Source organism: Emiliania huxleyi (genome assembly GCF_000372725.1).
Source record: "Emiliania huxleyi CCMP1516 unplaced genomic scaffold EMIHUscaffold_351, whole genome shotgun sequence".
NCBI classification, from domain to species: domain Eukaryota; phylum Haptophyta; order Isochrysidales; family Noelaerhabdaceae; genus Emiliania; species Emiliania huxleyi.
In genome coordinates this window covers 56,919-71,096 of record NW_005199353.1, presented here as the reverse complement: position 1 = coordinate 71,096, position 14,178 = coordinate 56,919, and the positions used below count along the sequence as shown (strand labels likewise).

General features: G+C 68.1%; 5 protein-coding genes across 5 annotated transcripts in view; 3 read left to right on the top strand and 2 right to left on the bottom strand.

Moving 5' to 3' along the window:
- Positions 1-79: 79 nt before the first annotated feature.
- EMIHUDRAFT_117604 (hypothetical protein) lies at positions 80-2,691 on the top strand (the record flags this gene model as incomplete). Its single annotated transcript, XM_005772736.1, has 2 exons — positions 80-367; positions 2,095-2,691. 2 exons carry the CDS (start codon positions 80-82, stop codon positions 2,689-2,691), a joined length of 885 nt encoding a protein of 294 aa, XP_005772793.1.
- Positions 2,692-3,709: 1,018 nt separating this feature from the next.
- Positions 3,710-6,522, top strand: EMIHUDRAFT_458569 (hypothetical protein; the record flags this gene model as incomplete). The annotated part of the gene is made up of 4 exons (XM_005772735.1): positions 3,710-5,488; positions 5,660-6,000; positions 6,076-6,316; positions 6,430-6,522. The coding sequence occupies 4 exons, from the start codon at positions 3,710-3,712 to the stop codon at positions 6,520-6,522; spliced, it is 2,454 nt and encodes an 817-aa protein (XP_005772792.1).
- Positions 6,523-6,754: 232 nt separating this feature from the next.
- Positions 6,755-9,674, top strand: EMIHUDRAFT_242097 (hypothetical protein; the record flags this gene model as incomplete). Its single annotated transcript, XM_005772734.1, has 3 exons — positions 6,755-8,389; positions 8,747-8,989; positions 9,468-9,674. 3 exons carry the CDS (start codon positions 6,755-6,757, stop codon positions 9,672-9,674), a joined length of 2,085 nt encoding a protein of 694 aa, XP_005772791.1.
- A 428-nt stretch (positions 9,675-10,102) lies between these two features.
- Positions 10,103-11,782, bottom strand: EMIHUDRAFT_424754 (hypothetical protein; the record flags this gene model as incomplete). Its single annotated transcript, XM_005772733.1, has 4 exons — positions 10,103-10,592; positions 10,654-10,717; positions 10,784-11,270; positions 11,406-11,782. Coding segments are annotated over 2 exons (683 nt in total), but the record flags the coding sequence as incomplete, so codon positions are not given.
- Positions 11,783-13,767: 1,985 nt separating this feature from the next.
- Positions 13,768-14,178, bottom strand: part of EMIHUDRAFT_444685 (hypothetical protein) — a gene marked incomplete at its 3' end in the record, with an annotated part of 1,498 nt that continues 1,087 nt past the window's right edge. The window contains exon 4 of the mRNA XM_005772732.1: positions 13,768-14,014. Within this exon, the coding sequence (XP_005772789.1) occupies positions 13,768-14,014 (247 nt within the window). The remainder of the gene's footprint in view (positions 14,015-14,178) is intronic.

The following is a 14,178-nucleotide window of genomic DNA, read 5'->3' as shown; positions in this document are numbered from 1 at the left end:
AGATGCTAAATAAAGTTCGACCGGCGGGGGCGCGGCGCTTGGGCCAGCTTCCTGCAGGCGCGGATCAAGCCATGGGAGTATGGTCTTGGGGACAAGCAAGGCTTACGTCGGGCAGCGGCAGATCATCACAGAATGGAAGGGCCGGAACCTGTCCCTCGAGAAACAACGGTTCAACAAGACGGTGCAGCACTACCGTGGGCGTGTGGAGCACCTCATTGGCCAGGTAGTGGACAACCGTATGGCTCTGTGCACTACGTGGCGCGGCTCGTTCACCCTGCTTGCCGCGGTCATGAAGATCGCGGCGCACATGGTTGGGCTCCAGGAGCGTATGAAGGGACCTAGGTATGATGTGTTTGGCCCGTGGCCGGTGTGCCCGCCGCACATCGCGGCGCAGTTTTTTGAGTGCTTTGCTGTTTTTGCTGCTAATCTCATGATGTTTACAATTTCTTCTCACTGCAGCACCTCCGCGCCGCCCAGCCGTGCAGCCCAGCCAGCCGGAGGCGGGCCGCAAATGTCCCAGCCGCGCCCCCGAGCGAGGCCGAGCGGTCCCGAGCGGTCCCGAGCGGTCCCGAGCGGTCCCGAGCGGTCCCGAGCGGTCCCGAGCAGTCCCGAGCGGTCCCGAGCGGTCCCGAGCGGTCGCGGTAACTGGCGAAAGAAATCGTGCGCGCCCGGGTCACCACTGGCAGCGCGCCAGCCGTCATGCCCGCCTCGCGCTCCCGCGCCAACGCCGCGCTCCGCACGCCACCGCCGCCGCCGTCTGCTGACAGCGCGCCGGGTGGTGAAGTCCCAAAGAACGTCCTCAAGGCCGCTGCCGACGGCTGCGTGGGACCGGTGCGACTGTGGCTGAATGAGGGCGGGAAGGCGGACACGCTCTTCGATGCTGACTGTGAACGACCCTCCGAGGTCAGCACGGCTCCATGCACCCTGCTGATGCTCGCCGCACAGAGAGGGCACGTGCAGATTGTCGAGCTCCTCCTGAAGCGTGGCGCACACATCAACCTGCAGAACAGTCTCGGCATCAATGCGCTCAGCACTGCAGCCTACTGCGGCCGCGAGCGGATGGTGGACGTGCTGCTGCAAAACGGTGCGGAGATCGGGACGGCGCTGGTAACATCCGCCCAGTGTGGACACGAGCGGATGGTCGACTTTCTGCTGCGGCGTGGCGCGGAGATCGACCTGCAAGACAGCGACGGCTGCACCGCGCTAATGCTCGCCGCCTACTTCAACCGCCCCGTCGTCCTGCTCCGCTTGCTGCGGGCGGGCGCAGACATGACGTTGCGCGATCCGGATGGCTTCTCGGCGCTGCAGTGGGCTAAGGAGAGGGGCCACACCGAGTGCGTCCAGGCCTTCAAGACGTACCTCGGGGAGGTGGCTGCGCGCCGGAGCAAGGCGCCGTCGGCCGAGGCAGGCGGCGCAGGCGCGGCGGTGGGTGCGAGTGCCGCGGCCTCTGCTTCGAGCGGCGAGGGAGGCAAGGAGGCCGAGCCGAGCAGCGGGGCGGTGCCAGTGGAGGTTGTGCAAGCGGCTCGGCGAGGCGAGGAGGCGGTGCTAGCGTGGCTCGACGGCGGCGGGCGGGTCGACGCGGCGTTTGTGTACGTCTTTGCGGACGGCCCTGTGAGCGGCATGACGCTGCTGATGCTCGCGATGGCACATGGCCACGAGGGGCTGGCGACGGCGCTGCTCCAGCGCGGCGCGGATGTCTCGTTGCAGAACAGCAGTGGCGCCACCGCGCTGAGTTTCGCGAATGGCTTCGAGAAGCTGATCGAGTTGGCGCTGCGGCACGGCGCGGAGATCAACCTTCAGTGCCACTACGGCAACACTGCACTGATTTGTGCCGCTTCCCGCGGCCACCTCGCCGCCCTCCTCTGCTTGCTGCGGGGGGGCGCAGATGTGACGCTGCGCACTACGGCTGGCAAGACCGCGCTGCAGCTGGCCAAGGAGCAGGGCCACGCCGAGTGCGTGCGCGCCCTCGCGGAGCATGCGGCGGCGGAGAAGGCTGCGGAGGCGGCGGCGGCGGAGGCGGCGTGGGCCGCGGGAGCGGCGGAGAGGGCGGCGCAGAGGGCGGCGGAGGAGAAGGAGGCGGCGCGGCACGCCGAGGAGCTGCTGGCGGAGGTCGAGGCGGAGAAGAAGCGCGCCAAGGGCAAGAAGGGCAAGAAGAAGAAGAAGGGTGGCGGGGCGGGCGGGGCGGGGCCGTCGCAGGAGCCCGAGGCGCCGTCGGAGGCAGACGCAGCCGAGGCGGCGAAGAAGGCCGAGGAGGCGAGGCTTCTCCGGCTTCTCGAGACGCTCACCGAGGAGAGGATGCGGCTCGGCATCACGCCGGAGAGCCAGGCGGCGGCGTCGGCCGAGGTGGCCGAGGCGGCGCGCTTGGACGCTGCGGCGGACGAGGCGGAGGAGGAGGCGGAGGCGGAGGAGAAGGCCGAGGCGGTGGCTGAGGCGGCGGAGGCGGATGCCGAGGCTGCACAGGCGGAGTCCAAGGCGGCGGAGGAGGCGGCCGAGGCGGCGCAGGCGGCGGCCAGAGTGGCGTTTGAGGAGGCCAAGGCGACGCTGGGGAAGGCCACGGCGGCTCGCGAGGGGCGCGAGGCGGCGCGAGAGGAGGCGGCGGCCGCGACAGAGGCGAGGCGTGCTGCTGCAGTCGCTGCGAGGGCCAGGGCGACCGCCGCCAGGATGGCAGCGGAGGCGGCCCAGCGCTCATAGCGCGAGCTGCTCAGAAGAGGCGCGTGACCACCACCCTGCGGACTCTCTCTCTGGGTGGAGCTTGGGAGCTTCCGTCGAGGACGCGTTTCCCGCAGGGTCATCATGCGCTGAGACGTGTGCTGGGGTGTTGTGCTGTTGTCGCTGAGTCGCTTGAGACGGGGAGGGAGGGGGGGGGGGGGGGTGCCTTGTGGGGCGAACTCCGCGCGCGGACCGCACAACTCTAACACTCACGCGTCATTGTTTTGTTTGTTGAGTCGGTGTGGCAGACTGGCGGCATCGGATCGGGGGCAGCTTACGGTGTGTGACACACACGCAGCTTACGGCTGAGCTCTTTCTTCACAAAATCCTTTTAATTAGGGCCGGCACTGACCTTTGACCCTCGGAGCTGTACTGTCCAAGGCGAAAGTCTGCCCAGGTTGTGGAGGACACGATCCCGGCGTGAACACGACTAACTGACGGATCTGCTCCTGACAGTCGCACGCGCCGCGCGTGCGACTGTCTTTGTTTGAAGTAAAAAGTCGAATCAGAGCGGCGTCGGCGTTGTCCTCCATTTTCCTCCCCCGGACCGCCCGTCCGGGACCGCTCCGGGACGCACGCCGGCGAAGCACCATCAAGCTGCTGTACGGCCCCGGCATCGCCTTCCCAGGCTTAGCTAGACTGAGAGATATTGTGGACATGGTTGGTCTCTACAATATATACACTGACACTGAACCTCCCAGAGCTCGTCCCGGTCCGTCACGGCCATCCTCGGCCTCCGGAGGGCCCCCGGCCGCGGCGCGGTGCGGCGGAGTCACAAATCCGACGGCCGGCAGAGCACCGGGACGCGGTCGGGCGATCTAAGGCCCAGTGAGGCGTATGCATTGCCCATCCAGGGCTATCACCTGGACCTATCAACAGGCGCCTGCGGCGCCGTGGTCAGAAGCTGCTGCTCCCACCTGTTCACACTTTCAGCTCGCGGGACCAGACCTTGCCCCGAGAATGACCTTGCCCGCGAGCGAGGCCCGAGACTGACCTGCCAATGTGCGGAGCGAGGCTCGGCGAGGATTTGCCTCCGCCTGGCCCAGACGTCGGGCCAACGCCACCTCGCCGAAGCGGGCGGCGCCCTGCGTCCAGCCCGGCCCTGCAGCTGCCGTGCGACGACGCTGCGATTGCGGCGCTGCTCTCACCGAGAAAGCTGGCATTGGATTGCGGAGGCGCCAGCGCTGGTGGTGTTGAGGCGACAAAGCTGCTCAAGGCGTCCTTCGGCTCACTTAGCGACAACCGCGCCGCGCTCGATTTAACCGGGCCCTTCAAGGACGCTGAGCGCGCCGTACTTCTTGACAGCGAGACGCGACATGTGCTCGCCGCCGCAGTTGTGCACGTGCGTGCTGGCTCGGTGCTCGAGGTCCCTCTCTTCGCTACAGCCAAGAAATTCCGGGGGCAAGGCTTCGGCTCTGCGCTCTATGCGGCCCTCGCAGGGCTCGGTCGCCGCCTCGGCCTGCAAACCCTCGTCGTCTCAGCCACAGACGAGTCTCGTGCCTTTTGGGTCCGGCAGGGGCTGCACGCCAAAAAGTTCTGCGGCGCGGCGGAGAAGAGCGCGATGAGCTCGCTGGAGCAGCGCGGCCTCGTCACCTCCTTCGAAAACACGACGCTGATGGCCGCGCCCATTCCGCAGGGCCTCGAGCCGCCGCCCCTCGCGCTCGACCAGCGCGACCGCGACCGGCTCCCCGGCCTGAAGGCGCGTGCCGCCGCCACTACGCACTGCTACGAGGACATCAACGATAAGGGGAGCTTCTGGGTCGCGGCCGATGGCAGCCGGCAGTGGCGCGCGCCCTACCCTGCGGATGAGATGCTGACCGGCGTCGACCCGAACGTCAAGTGGGTGCCGTACAAGGAGCTGGAGGCCTTCTTTGCGGGTCCGACGCGCGGGTGGGGCTTGCGCTGCACGCGAGACATTAAGGACACGGAGTTTGTGGTGGAGATCGTCGGCCGCTGCCTCTCGTTCGAGGAGTACGAGCAGCTCGAGGACAAGACCTACGCGGTGGGCTTCCCCGAGAATATTAGCGAGGCTAAGCGCGCGGCGGGCGATCGGCTGCAGTACATCGACCCGAAGACGGAGGGGGGGCTGTGGCGCTTCATCAACGACTCGGAGGAGGCGCCCAACCTCCGCCTCGTCTACATCCCTCGCTTTGAGAAGCCCTCGGCCAAGAATCCAGACGGCGTGCTCCCGAAGCGCGCCTTTCTCCAGGCAGCGCACGACATCCCCGCGGGCGTCGAGCTCACGTGGGACTACGGCCCCGCCTACCCACGGCCCTGGAAGGAGGCCGAGGCCTCTGAGGCCGGCGGACAGGCGTTGCGGGTCGATGAGGGCGGCCGCAGAGCAGCAGCAAAGTGGGCGAGCGCAGAGCCCGGCAGGTCTGTGTCCTCGCCCACTCCAGCCGACGTGGGGGCGGCGGAGCGTTGCCGCGGGGAGGCTTCCACTCGCGGTGGCACGGGCGAGGGGCGGGTGTCTGGGGGGGCAGACGCGCGGGTGGAGAAGCCGGCGCTTGCAGAGCGCGACCGCGCGACCACCGACCGCAAGCTGTGGCCGGGCGCCTTTGACGCCGGGTGGCGCATCCGCGAGGCCTGCCGCAATGCGGCTAAGAACAGCCACTGGAAGTACGTCAGCCCTGAGGGCAAGGACTACACCTCCGCTGCCGCGGCGGCCAGCGCTTCCGGCCGCGGTGAGTCGAGGCCCTCTGGGCTCGTGGCAACCGCTGCCGCCGCCTCCTCCGGGCACGAGTCCGGTGCTGAGAGCGAGTTGGAAGTGGAGTGCGAGGTGGAGGACGCGACGGGGGCGGCGGCGGCAGCGGCGACAGCGGAAGCGGCGGCGGCGGGAGCGGCGGCGGCTGCGGCGGAAGCGGCGGAAGCGGGTGTGATGGGCGGGAGGATCCGATCGAGGATGCTCCCCGCGGGCACACACGTGCGTTTCAGGTGGGAGACCGAGAAGGGAGACAAGGAGTGGTTCGCCGGCGTGATCAAGAGCTACTCCTCCCGGCGTGGGCTCTGCGTCGCGTACGACAACGGCGAGACTCAGTACGAAGATTTGGACGACTGGGGTCTCGACGACTTGGAGGTTGTCGGCTTTGAAGGTGACGATACTACCTCCTCTTTGCAGCACCTCCACGCCTTCGACACTTCAAGCGATGAGGAGGAGCCGCACATGACGGGTGCGCTCTCGGCAGAGGACGCGGCGGCTACCTCGGCAGAGGACGCGGCGAGGGCCCCGGCTCGCGCGTGCTCGACGTGCACGCTCCTCTGCGACGACCCGCAGGCGCGGAGCTGTCAGGCGTGCGGCGCGAGGCTGCCGCCGCTGCTAGGGCGTCCGCCGGCGCCCTCATCCGGCCCTCGCCGCCCGCGCGGGAGGATCAGCGACGGCGGATACGAGCAGGCGGCGGAGCAGGAGGAGGGCCGGCTCCGCGGGGCAAAGCTGGACGACGAGTGGGTGGGAAAGGGCGAGCTGCCGCCGGCACTGGTCGCGAGGGCGGAGGAGCTCGTGGCGCAGCGCGAGGCGGAGCGATCCGCGCTCTCGGCCTCGCAGGGATCGGACAGCGACAGCGATGCATCACCCGCTTCCTCGCGCAGCAAGCCCAACGAGCTGGCGGGCGTGATCTGCTCCTCCGCGGAGGCGGCAGAGGGAGGGGAAGCGGCGCCGGCGCTGGCGCCGGCGGCCGGGGCGGAGCCAACCCCGGTCAAGAAGCTTTCCTATCGCATCGCGAGGCGATCCCGCCCGTTCGGCTCGCTCAACTTGCAGGCAGAGCCCGCCCGGGCGAGCAGCAGCAGCGAAACGTCGGGGGCGACCTCTGCACGTGAGGCGAAGCGCGAGCTTCCCGGCCCGTGCGAGCCTCTTCCGCCGCCGCCGCCGCCGCCGCCGCCGCCGCCGCCGCCGCCGCCGCCGCCGCCGCCGCCGCCGCCGCCGCCCTCGTCGGCTGAGCCACTGCTGCTGCCGTCATCGGTCGAGCGGCCGCCGCAACGCCCGCGGGCGGTAGCGGACAGCGGTCGCGAGCGAGACGAGCGGCCAAGCTCTAGCAGCGCGTCAGCTCTGATGAGCGCCAAACCGGCGCAGGCCAAGGCGAGCGCTGCGATTCTGCGGCGGGAGGCGCTCGCGCTGTCGGAGGCAGTGGTGACGGCGCGGCAGCAGGCAGCACACGCGCTGCGCCAGCCCGACCCAGCGTACAGGGGCTTAGCCGTCAAGTGGCGCGCGGTTCTCGTCGCTGTTGGCGAGAGATTGCAGCGTGGACTCGCCAAGTACCACGTCACCGCTGCTGTTCTGGAGTGGCGCGTGCGCACCATCGCGCTCCTCACGAGAAAGGCGCAAGGGGCGCAGGCGCAAGGGTTGCACGACAGCATCTGCTCCTGCCGTTGCGCGGCGCGCCTTTTTGACGACGCGGAGCGTGCCGGCAACGCGGCCGGGTCGGTGGTCGAGGCGGTGTGCAACGCCTCGTACGCGCTGATCGAGCCCTGCTACGAGCTGTACGCGGCGGTGCAGTTTGCGATGAAAACCTTCTCCAACTACAAGGCGTACGAGCCGGACCCGGAAGCGCCGGAAGGTTGGCTCATCCCGCAGAACGTGCCCGCGGACGGTCCCAATCCGAAGCTGTACTGGCATGATGTACCCGCAGACGTTGCACACGAGCGCATCGTTGATGACCCGTCGGTATGGCTTCTCTTCGACTCCAGCGGCAAGCTCGACACCGCGGCGCGCTTCTACGCCACTCTCGTCTCGTTGCCGGAGCACCCCTCGCCGCTCGATGTGCTGCGCGCTTTCGGCGGGCGGCTTCGACAGGCGCGGCGGGCCCTCGGTGTCGAGCCGTCGCACCTGCTGCAGCAGGAGCCGATCGCCTCCAGGATTGATGCGGAGGTGTACGCGTGCATCGAGGAGGCCGACTTTCTGCTGCCCGGCGGCCGTGGCTGCCTCTCTGCCCTCGCCAACGGCTTGCGGCCTTGCTATCGCCTCCTGCAAGAAGCAATCCACCGCCTTCTAAAAGCCAAGGCGTTTGACGAGAATGGCGAAGCGGTGTATCATCTCGCGGGCGCCGACGACCAGCTCGTGTCGGAGCGGGACCCTCGCAACTACCGTCTCATTGAGAGGACTCCCGAGCGTGCCTCTGATTGCGACCACCTCCTCTTGCACGGCGACTCGCTGCTCAACCACGCAGCGGATGCGGCGTCGGCTGCGCTGCGGCCGGTGCTCGTGGAGGCGGAGGAGGCGCAGGCGCTTCAGGACGCCCTGGAGAGCGCCGAGGCCGACGTGAGCAGGCTGTGTCCAGAGGCGTCTTTCGCATCGGCGCCGACAGTCGCCGACACGGGCAGCGGCGCTGCCGCGGGAGAGGCGGAGCGCGCGATCGCCGAGGCGGCTCGTGCGGTCGCTGCCTCGTTCCTGCGAGCCCGCGGCGGCAGCTTGTTACTGAGCTGCCTCTGCACAGAGCTGGATCGGATGATCCCGGCTTGGCGGAACGCTGGGTCGCAGGGGAGTGCAAAGGCCAAGGACCGGATCGAGGCTTGTTCCCGTGGCCTCTTTGAGGTTGTGACTGTGGGCAGCACGTGCACGGTACGCATGGTTGCGAAACCCTCCGCCGCGGCCGCTCCGGGCTCCTCTGAGTCGCACAAGCGCCAGAAGAGGCTCGACGGTTCAGCCGTGAGCACTTCATTCATCAGCCCAGGGCAGATGGCGGCCGCAGTCCCTGCCGCTGCCTCTGCCGCCGCCCCCTCCTCCGCAGTCCCTGCCGCCGCCTCTGCCGCCGCCCCCTCCTCCGCAGTCCCTGCCGCCGCCTCTGCCGCCGCCCCCTCCTCCGCAGTCCCTGCCGCCGCCTCTGCCGCCGCCGAATCCTCACCTGCCACTACTCCCGGCGGGCCGGTTTCGAAGCGAGCGGTGGAGGTGGAGCCGCGGGCAGCGGGTAAGAAGCAGAAGCTCACCCCACCGCCACCGCCTCCGCGCTTGCAACCGCCGCCGCCACCGCCTCCGCGCTTGCAACCGCCGCCGCCACCGCCTCCGCGCTTGCAACCGCCGCCGCCCCCCGCTCAGCACTTCGACGAGGCGGCATGGGACCCGATGAGGACCATGTCACTTCATCCAATCCACCAGGCGGAGTTGGCAGGCGTGGCGCAGCTCCGCACGGCGTACAACCGCTATGGCGTAGTGCGGCAGCTGGAGTTTGTGACGCCACACCGGGGCGGACGGCTAGCGCTCATCGAATTCACAACCGTAGAGGCGGTCTCCGCGGTGCCGTGTGTTCTGACCGTGGGCGAGGCGCGGCTACAGGCATCGCCTCTCCCGCCGGTGCAGCCACCTCATCCGCTGCCACCGCAGCCGCAGCAACCGCCGCCGACCCCGCAGCGACCACCACCGCCGCCGCAGCCGCCGCCGCCACCACCGCGCCAGCAGCAGCCGCCACCGCAGCAGTCCCAGCCCGCTGCGACGCCTGCGGTGGAGCCGAGCGAACGTGCCATCTTCCTGGCGGCGCCTGTTTCTCAACCGGCGCAGGAACTGCCGCCGCCGCCGCAGCTGCAGCCGCAGCTGCAGCCGCAGCAGCGACCACCGCCGCTGCCGCAGCAGCGACCACCGCCGCCGCCGCAGCAGCGACCACCACCGCAGCCGCAGCAGCGACCACCACCGCAGCCCCAGCCGCAGCCCCAGCCGCAGCCCCAGCCCCAGCCCCAGCCCCAGCACCGGCCGCACCACCGCGCCGCCGCAGCCGCCGCAGCCCCAGCCGCAGCACGTGGAGGAGGCGAGAAGCATTCTGGAGGGTGCACCCGAGGGCGCGATGGAGCTCAGTGCCCTTGGGCCGCTGCTGAGCTCGGCCGTGCGGGAGCAGGTCTCTCTCGCAGGTGGGCTGAAGAACATGCTGAGGGAGTGGGTGCGGGAGGGGAGCAGGATCTTTCAGCTAGTCAAGACGGTTGAAGACGCCAATGGGCGTCTTCTGGCCAGGGCGATCGATGGCGTCCGCTTGAGACGTAGAAAGTAGCCGTGTCGTCGCTACGCCGCGACGCAATCGCTGACACTGACCAGCTGCAGTCCATATGACCGACCCGGCTGTCGTCGTGCGGCTCGGCGCGAGACTACAACCCAATCCCCGGGCTGCTTGGCCACGGCGAGGGCGTGACGAGGCTCAACACGCCGACCCGCCTTCCGTCAACGCTGGGTGACGAGCGCGCCGTGAGCGTGTCGGCTGGAGCTGGCCACAGCCTCGCCCTCACGGCGGCCTGTGTCTGTCTCCCCCCCCCCCCCCCCTTCTAACATTGCACCCTCCCCTGTCCTCTCGACTGCATTCCTCTTTCATTCATTAATCGTAGAGTAAAAACGGGTTGGTTTGTACGGCTCTAGGTTGAGCTTGAGGTTGACACACCTGATCGAATGGTACACTGTTCATGCATAATGGTTGTCCGCCGGCCTATTTATAACAATAACTCCACATCTCCACTGAGGCAACCAAAAACACAACTCACAAAGCTTCACTGCTGTTTACCCACGGCAAACAAAAATCACGGCCATCTCCTCCCATGCGCATCTCTAGTCTCGTAGATTGCACCCTCGTCGCCGCGCTGCCTCGTGGCGTCACGAGCGGAGGAGGGCGCCACGGCTTGCCGGAGGAGCTCGCCGGCGCCGCCGCCCAGCCGCTGTCGGCGCGGTGCAGGCTCCTCGCTGTCGATCTGCGAGAAGAAACCGCGCATCTCCCTCGCGGGTGTGCTCCTGCAGATGTCCGCGTTGGTGAGACGCGCCACCTCGATCCTGGTCTGCATGCCAGTTTCTCGAGCTTTGTCCAGATCCTTGGCGTACGCCTCGATGGAGGATGAGATGCCGTCGGCGCCCGCCGACCAGTTGCCGCCCACGCGCCGGTCGGGCTGCGAGCCGTCGCCGAGGACGCAAAGCGTCGAGCCGTTGCCTGCAGAGGAAGAGGCGGAGTGTTGTGTGTGGGGGGGGGGGGGGAGGGGGGGGGGGGGAACGGAAAACAACGGCCCCCAATCGGTCCGAGAGACGCCTCAGCTGCTGCAGCGACGCGTTCTGCGCCTAAGTAATAACGATCGACTCTCGTTGGTAAGTAAGCCTCAGCTGCGCCAGCGAAGCGTTCTGCGCCTCGTCCACGATGACAAACGCGGCCTCGTGCGTGCGGCCGCGCATGCCAGCGAACGACTGCGTCTCGAGCAGCCGCGCGGCGGCCAGGGCGTCTGCCGCCGTGTGGTCGGCCATCACCTTGGTGATGGCGTCGAAGAGTGGCGTCAGGAGCCGTGTCTTGGCCTCCTCCTCCTCGTCCTCGTCAGCGCGGCCAGTGGGGTCCGGGCGGCCGAGGATGACCTAGGGGACATGTCCGAGACTCTCCGCGGCGTCTCTTGGACAGCACCGTCCGGGCAGCAGAGGAGAGGACCCGGGCCACACTGCCTTTGCGCAGCCGCTGGAGCCCCTCCTGCACCGCGAACAGGGTCTTCCCCGTCCCGGCGGGCCCGTAGGCGACGATGATGTCCGCATACGACAGCTGCCGGTGATACCGTCGCTGCCCGTCGCTGTTCGGCACAAATTGCACCTGCTGGTACTCTCCCCAGGAGAAGTTGGCCGCGGGCTTCACCTGCGACCAAAACAGCAGACCTGCCGGTCAGGTGTCGGGAGGTCCCGTGCTAAAGTGCTCAGAAAGACACGCACCGGCCCGGCGTCAGGGAAGTGTCTAGGAAGTGTCTAGGAAGTGTCTGAGAAAGACACGCACCGGCCCGGCGTCAGGGAGCAGGGAGAGGGGCGAGGTGGTGGGCAGGCGACTCGCTGCGCCGCCGCCGCCGCCGCCACGACCGCTGCCACCACCGCCGCCGCCGCCGCCGCCGCCGCTGCCGCCGCTGCTATCACCGCTGCCGCCGCCGCTGCTGCGGACACCGCTTGTTGCGTTGTTTTGCCGCTGTCGCTTTGCGCACGGCGAGCCGCCCCGCTCCCACTCGTGAGCGTCGCGGCCGTCTCGCCGCGGCTGCAGCGAGGGGGGGTCCGCCTCCGCACCCCCGAGGTCCCAAGGCCTTGGGGCAGCGACCGCGAGGCGGCGGCCGGGCGAGAGCTCCTCCGCCTCTTCCCGCTGCCGCCGCCGTCCGCCGGACGCCTCTTCCCGTCGGCCCTCTCTTCCCGGCGCCTTCCGCGCCTCGGCGCCGCTGCCCGCAGCCGGAAACTTGATCTCGTGCCGCGACTCGAGCAAACGCGCCGCCGCACCCACGTCGCTCGGCCAGCCCCTCACGACTAGCTCCTGCCCCGAGGCGCCTCCGTCTCGAGTCACCTCGAGCGTGGCCGGAGCGACGCGGCGCCGCAGATCCTTGATGATGCTGCCTCCCTTCCCGATGATCTCGCCAGCCTTGCCTGCGCCGAGATGTACTCGCAGCTCCACCACCGCGGGAGGCGAAGCGGCCGACGAAACCTCACCACCGTGTGATGCGTTTGCCGTCGCCGATGTCGCGGTTGAGGTCGACGCCATGCTCCGCCGCATCTGCTCCGCAAGCTCCGCTGCTTTCCTGCGCACCTGCGGTGAGGGGGCGAGGGGGAGGCAGGTGGTGAGGGGCGTGTGGTGCGTGCGTGCAGGTGGTGGCGGGCGGGTTGACCTCCGTCTCCTCGCGAAACGCCTTCTGCCGACGCTGCTCGGCCGCCTCCGCCTCCTTGGCCGCCTTGTCCGCCGCCCGCTCCCTCTCTGACGCCCGCTGCACCTCTGCCGCCCGCTCCGCCTCGGCTGCTTCTTGCTGCTCGTCCTCGTCGTCCTCGCCCTCGTCGTCAGAAGCCGGGTACCACCTCCGGGTGAAGCCGCCGCCGCCACTCGGCACAAACTCAGCGGCGTCTGGGTTAAGCGCGTTGCTGGCCGCAGCTGCCTGAGGCGGTTGCGAGCGCGCGTGACGGAAGCGGCAATTTTCGCCGTTCCGGCAATTCCCGGCGGAGAAGAACTTGCAGACGGACCGCTGCTGGTCGAGCTCCTTGTCCAAGACGGAGCGACGGGAGTCAGAATCAGCAACGCCCTCGTCCTGATTATTCGCCCAGTGCACAGATCCGGCGCGAAGAATGTCCTCGTCGCGCGTCCCCATCATCTCGAGGGCATCCGCCGCGGCTTGAGGCTCAGAGAATGTCACCCAGCTGAGACGGGTAGAGCCGCCCCGCGGGAGCGAAAGCACTACGCGTTCGACCGTGCCGTACAAGCCGAAAGCGTAACGTAGGGCCTGACAGTCGATGCTTGCTGGAAGGCCACGGCAAAATAGCACGCGGCGCGTGTCGCTCTCGCGATCGATCACACGGCGCGTGTCGCTCTCGCGATCGATCACAACAGGTCTCATGAGTACACACACACACACACAAAAGGGACCGGTCCTGCGAAGAGACAGTCCGGGCCCCGCCCTTGCGTTGTCTGTTTCTTTCTTTCTTTTGAGTCAGAAATGTCGTCCTTCGCGAGGAAGGCTCGATAAACTCGAGGGGCCAAAATACGCTGCGAGCAGAGCGGACTTACGCCGAGAGGCGAGAGAAGCCGCCATAGCAAGGGATCGATCGATCGGCACAGGCGGCGGCGGCGTCTCAGAACGAGGCCGAGGAGAGCGATGAGTCAGAGGATGAAAGAGGAGGAGAGAGACAGGGAGAGAGAACGACGAGAGTGGGAAGACCGCGAGGACCGAGGTGGCATGAATGAACGAAGCTCGAAGGTCGCTGCGAGAATTGAGCACTGCGCACTTGAGCACTGGATAGGGTCGATTCCGCATGGTACGGGACCCCTCGATCGTCTCGCCCTCCCTCGCGAGAATTGGCGAGAGACTGTGCGAAGAGAGATCGGAAGAGGTAGACGCCCAAGGGTGGGCGACGGGCCGACGGCTAGCACCTGCACACTCCTCTCCTTTAAAATCCCTGTGTGGTGGCGGCGTGCCGTCCTCCCATCCCTCCAACGATTCTCATGCCCACACAGAAAGGACCAAAATGATGTACAAAGTTGCTGAGGCCTCTGGCAAGCAGTTTACTATGTAAACCCAATTTTGGTGTTTATAACATTTTTGGCTGGCCGCCTGGCAGCGGGGGGCCAGCCCCCGCCATGGGCCCCGCCGGCTGCGCACGGAAAATCTCCTAACGGTCGATTTGTACCGGATTTTGAAGATTTTGGCAAAAGTGCGAAACCGAAAATGGCGTTTAAATTTGCGCACCTGCTGTCCGCCGCCTGCGGCGGCGCTGCGCGCCGCTGGCGCGCGCTGCGCGCGCGTTTTTGTTTGGGGTGCAGCGGCGCTGCGCGCCGCCGTAGGGGCGCCTGGGGGGGGCCTGCACAAAGGATGCGAGCTCGAGCACATCGACGCAATCGACGGCGGCATCGAGGAGGGGATCAACCTGGGTGGGGGTGGGGGATGGGTGGGGTGGGGTGGTTTGGGGGGGGGGGGGGCCCTGGGGGGAAAAGGGGGGGGGGGGGGAACCCTTGGGTCACGTAACCACCAGGGGTCACATAACCAAAGGCTTGCGGGGGGAAACTGCACGTGGGGGGGCCCGGGCCCAAA